At 76.3% G+C, this 4,728-nt stretch overlaps 2 protein-coding genes across 2 annotated transcripts in view; one reads left to right on the top strand and one right to left on the bottom strand.

Annotated features, from left to right (window-relative positions):
• Positions 1-2,230, bottom strand: part of LOC146588437 (uncharacterized) — a gene marked incomplete at its 3' end in the record, with an annotated part of 4,842 nt that extends 2,612 nt beyond the window's left edge. Inside the window, exon 1 of the mRNA XM_085318014.1 lies at positions 2,203-2,230. Coding sequence (XP_085174140.1) covers positions 2,203-2,230 — 28 coding nt within the window. The remainder of the gene's footprint in view (positions 1-2,202) is intronic.
• WFDC2 (WAP four-disulfide core domain 2) overlaps positions 2,229-4,728 on the top strand; it is a 5,415-nt gene continuing 2,915 nt past the window's right edge. Inside the window, exon 1 of the mRNA XM_085318013.1 lies at positions 2,229-2,307. Within this exon, the coding sequence (XP_085174139.1) occupies positions 2,229-2,307 (79 nt within the window). The remainder of the gene's footprint in view (positions 2,308-4,728) is intronic.

Here is a 4,728-nt window from a genome sequence, read left to right as displayed (position 1 = left end):
GCCCCAGCGTGCCGGCGGCGCGGCCGCACGTGGAGCGGGGCGCTGGGCGGCTCGCGCGGACCTTGCTCTCCTTGCTCAAGGCTCCCTTTGTTTCGGGCGTGCGTTTCTCTAGCAATCAGCTTACCACCTGCGCGGAGCTCGGGTGACGCAAGCAGGAACTTCCCAGCAGGGAAACACGACCAGCAAGCTGTAAAATTCCAGATGGGACAGAAAAGATCACATCGGCCTCGGCACAACGCACAAAGCTCCCCGCGGGGTTGCCGGCGGGACAAGGTCCCGCGCAGGGAGCGGCCGCCGGCGCCCCGTCCCACCCGCCTGGCCCTGGCCAGGGCCGCTCTCCCCATGCCCAGCTCCGCAGCTCTCCCCACGGCAGTGACAGCACCGGGTCTTGGGGGGACGAGCCGCGACCCCGGCGCGGCTGCGGGCTGGCACCCGGCACCCTGCCGCGTCCCCCGAACGGCCCTGCAGCCCGCCGCTGCTGTTGGCAGGAGAACCGTGCCGCTGGCAGCCCCCGCACCCGCCGAGCAGCCCGGGCAGCCTGTCCCTCCACGTTCGCCCAGCCGTTCCCCCGCCACCCCCGTGTCGCAGCACCGAGTCCCTCCGCTTCGCCCCCGGGACGTGCCGTGCGGCCGTTCCCACCGTTCCGCCCCAGCGCTCGCGTGCCGGCACGCAGCGAGCAGCTGCTCCCCGGTCACGCACACCCCGCCGGACCCCCGACCTGCTCCACCGCAGCCGCGGTGCTCCTGGCCCCAGGAGCCACTCGCACGCAAACTGCCCTGCCTGGGACAGCGCCCTGCGGGAGCCTCCCACCCCGGGGCAGCGCCGTGCAGGAGCCTCCCGCCCCGGGGCAGCGCCATGCATGAGCCTCCCGCCCCGGGGCAGCGCCGTGCGGGAGCCTCCCGCCCCGGGGCAGCGCCGTGCATGAGCCTCCCGCCCCGGGGCAGCGCCGTGCATGAGCCTCCCACCCCGGGGCAGCGCCGTGCGGGAGCCTCCTGCCCCGGGGCAGCGCCGCGCACGAGCCTCCCACCCCGGGGCAGCGCCGTGCAGGAGCCTCCCGCCCCGGGACAGCGCCGTGCGGGAGCCTCCCGCCCCGGGGCAGCACCGTGCACGAGCCTGCCGCCCGGGGGTAGCGCCGTGCACGCTCACCCCTGCCAGCCTCGCAGCCAGCAGCCTGGGGCCTCCCCTCCCGCTGCAGGGCCGGGAGGAGGCAGCGCCCGTCGCGGCCGGCTGCGCCCCTCGATGCACCCACCGCTTGCTGCTGCTGCCCTGCACCGGCCTCCACCCCGGCGAGCCGGGACCCTGGCAGCAGCCGCGGGAAGGGCAGGGCTGCGGCCCGGGGCCTTTCCGTAGCGGAGCAGCTCCCACACTGTTGGGACATGGGTGTCGCGGGGGGCTGCRCCCAGTGCCTCCCTCTGGCTGCCCCGGCGGGGCCGGCACAGGTGCCGAGGGGCTCCGTGCTGGTCCGTCCCCGCGCGCTGGGGCGGCCGGCTGGAGGGTGCTGGACGGCCAGCGCGGCTCAGCAGCTGGCACGGCAGCGTGGGCACGCCGGCTCCTCTCCCGTCCCTGTCCCCACGCAGCGCCCGGCCCGCGGGAGCCCCCGCCACCCACCCGCCGGGGACGCGGCCGTGCTTACCCGCAGCGCGCCTACGTGCCGGCACCGCGGCCTCTTGCCCGTCCCCGCGGAGGAATGGCCCCACGCGGCAGCGCCGCAAGGCACCGAGCCGCGCACGTTGCACAAGCTCCGGCGGCCCCAGGCCACGCTCGCCCGGCGCAGCCCCGCCGGGGGCAGGCACGGGGGCCCGGGCCGCGGGACGGGGCGGGCTGGCACTGGCTCTGGGGAAGGGGCGACCCCRCGCAGCTCCTCTCCCTTGCAGCTTCCCCCCCACTCCCCGGGAGGAGCCCAGACTCGCGCTGCCCGGCTGCTGCCCGGGGGCCGCTGTGCCCCRGGTGCTGCCTTCCCCCGCGCCCCCCGCCCCGCTGCTCCAGCCCCCCGGCCCCCGACGGAGCTCAGCCCCTTCCCCGCTCCGGGCCGGGCGGCTGCCGGCCCCACCCTGGCTGCGCCCCACTGCCAGGGCCGGGCCGGGGTCAGCGGTTTCCCAGGCAAGAGCACGTCGTCGTGGGGCTGCGCGGGGCCGTGCCCGGCCGCGGCACCCGCGGCCCCTCCCCGCGCGCTCCGGGATATAAACCCGCCGCCCCGCGCACGGCCAGTGCAGCGACCCGGCAGCGCCATGAGGACGGCGGGCGTTTTGCTGCTGGGCATCGTCGCCCTGTGCGCACTGCCGGCCGCTGGAGCGCCCGCGGACACGGGTGAGCGCGCCGGGGCTGCGGGGCCGCGCGGGGCCGGCGCTGCCCGGGCTCCCGGCGCCACACGACAGCTGGGCCCGTGGGTCGGACCCACGGTGGACCCGCGGCTCCCCACGCAGAGCCCCCGTGCACCGCGCCGGCCCAAGGGCGCGGGTCCCCCGGGCACCTGCCAGCGCCTGGCGAGCGGGCGCACAGCTGGCGGGGCGAGGGAGGACCCCGCGGCTCGGAGCAGGGAGGCCAAGGTCTGCGGTGCCGGGAGGCGAGGGGCCGCAGGGCGAGCGCGGGAGGGGCGGCGGCAGCGCCGGGAGGCGGCGGAGCCCCGAGGGAGCCCTCCGGCGCAGGGCACCCCGACGCGGGCTGCTGCCGGGGACGGGGAGGTGCGGCCGGAGCCCAGAGCCCAAACCACTCTGCGCGCACCGGGCCGTGCATGCGCTCACCAGCCGTAAAACCGCAGCTGTGCTGTGCCGTGCTGTGCAATGCCATGCTGCGCCATTCTGCGCCGTGCTGTGCCGTGCTGTGCCATGCCATGACATTTGGTACCGTGCCATGCCGCACTGTGCTGCAGCATGCAGTGCCGTGCCGCGCCGTGCCGTGCTGCGCCGTGCCATGCCGTCCTGTGCTGCACCATGCCATCCTGTGCTGCACCATGCCGTGCTGCTCTGTGCCATGCCGCAGTCCCAGGGGCCCTGGGCCACTGTGCCGGGGCGGGGGCCACTCACCCAGCCCAACCTGCTGGGYTGGGAGCAGCCAGCGGTGCAAAGATCCCTTTTAATGATTCACTGCCCTCCCTGCGCAGGCCAGGGAGACGTGACCTCCCTCCAACACTTTCCCCATCACCTGCCAGCCCGCGTGGCCGCCGCGGGGCCTGGGTGCAACGAGCGTGACTGGGCTAYGGTGGTGGAGGGCCCCGCAGTGCGGGGCTGGCGCGGGGCACAGCCCCCTCTCGGGTGCAAGCCCTCAAGTGCAAGCCCTCGGGTGCAAGCCCTCGGGGCTGTGTCCTGGGCGGGAGCCTCCCGCGGGACGTGCCCTGGCCCGGGGCCAGCTGCACGGTCTCCGCCGTGCTCCCCGCCGGCCGCCCAGCGGGTTCCAGCCGCCTCCGCGGAGCACGCGCCGGCCTCGGCGGGGCCGCGGCGTCCCGMACGCCCGGCACCGGGGACGGGAGCCGAAGGCGTTCTGTCTCCTGGAAAACGATGCTGAGTGCGTGGGCAGGAGCCCGGCACGGCTGCGCTGCGGCCGCCTGGCCCCGTGCCGGCGCGTTCGGCCCCTCTGCAGCTGCTGCTGCTGCCTGCGGGCGGCATCAGCCGGAACGAGCCCTCGGCAGCCAGCCGCGCCGGGGCCGCGGCTCCGCGCCTGCGCCCCCGGTGCGGCTCGGGTCTGCGGGCTCGCAGCCGCGCGGCCCCGCCTCGCGCACGGCCAGTAGCAAGGAAATCCTACACGCTGGAAACTGCGCGAGCCAAGGGGAGCGATAAGGGCAATTACCGGATCAGCCAACTGAGCAGAGTGATAAACCTCAAAGGCAAGCGCTGCTGGCAGCCCCGCCGCAGCGCCGAGAACGGCGGGCGCTGGAGCCAGCGCGCGCCCGGCAGCGGGGCCGGGGCCGCGGCGCGGGCAACGCGGCGCAGGCAGCACAGCTCGCACCGCGGCACGACCCACACTGCATCCCGCATCCCGCGCTGCCCGGGGCTCCTGGCCCTGCAGCAGCCCCGGGTTCAGGAGGCATTCGCCGGGCTCTGTCCGCTGGCACGGGCGCGTGGCCGGGGTCCCGTCGATGCTCGCCCTGCGCCCAGCCGCGGGAGGCTGCAGGCAGCGGCGCCGCTCCACCACCGCCGTCCACACCGCCGGCAGCGAGGAAGCGCGGAGCCATCCTCGGCCAGCACCAGCTGCCGTTGCTGCGTAAACCCTCCGCGCTGGGGAGGGGAGCACGGGCGACGGCACTCAGCTGCTGACCACCCCGCTCCGCGCCCGGCCGGCTGCACCTCGGGGGGTTACACTGCCCGGCAGCGGGCACCGGCAGAGGCGGCAAAGCCTCGCGACCGGGGAGCGCGGGAGCCGCCGGCCAGGGCCAGCAGTCCCCAGGGCTCCCCGTGCTGAGCCGTGCCGCGCCGGGCTGTCGTCAGCAGCCTCGGAGGAATTAAACCCGCCGGCGATAACGCCTGCGGATGAGACAAGAGCTGGCGGAGCGGCAAACGCTGATGGGAAGAGGGCGCCGCGTGGGGTGATCTGGACCGCTCGGTGAGCTGGGACTGCGCAAACAAAGCCCGTGCCGGCACTGCCGAGCGCCGCCGGGCACCCAGGCACGCCGGAGGCCGGCACGGGGGCCGCGGGGAGGCCGTACCCTGGAAAGCAGCRGCGCCAGGGGACCGGGGTCCGGCTTGGATGGCTGGTGGCCCGCGGCAGCGTGCCCGGGTCCCTGCCAGCCCGGGT

Source organism: Rhea americana, unplaced genomic scaffold (assembly GCF_003343005.1).
Source record: "Rhea americana isolate MKP2758 unplaced genomic scaffold, rheAme1 scaffold_514, whole genome shotgun sequence".
In the NCBI taxonomy this organism is placed as follows: domain Eukaryota; kingdom Metazoa; phylum Chordata; class Aves; order Rheiformes; family Rheidae; genus Rhea; species Rhea americana.
Note: the sequence above shows the minus strand (reverse complement) of the source record. Positions and strands in the feature narration are given on the sequence as shown.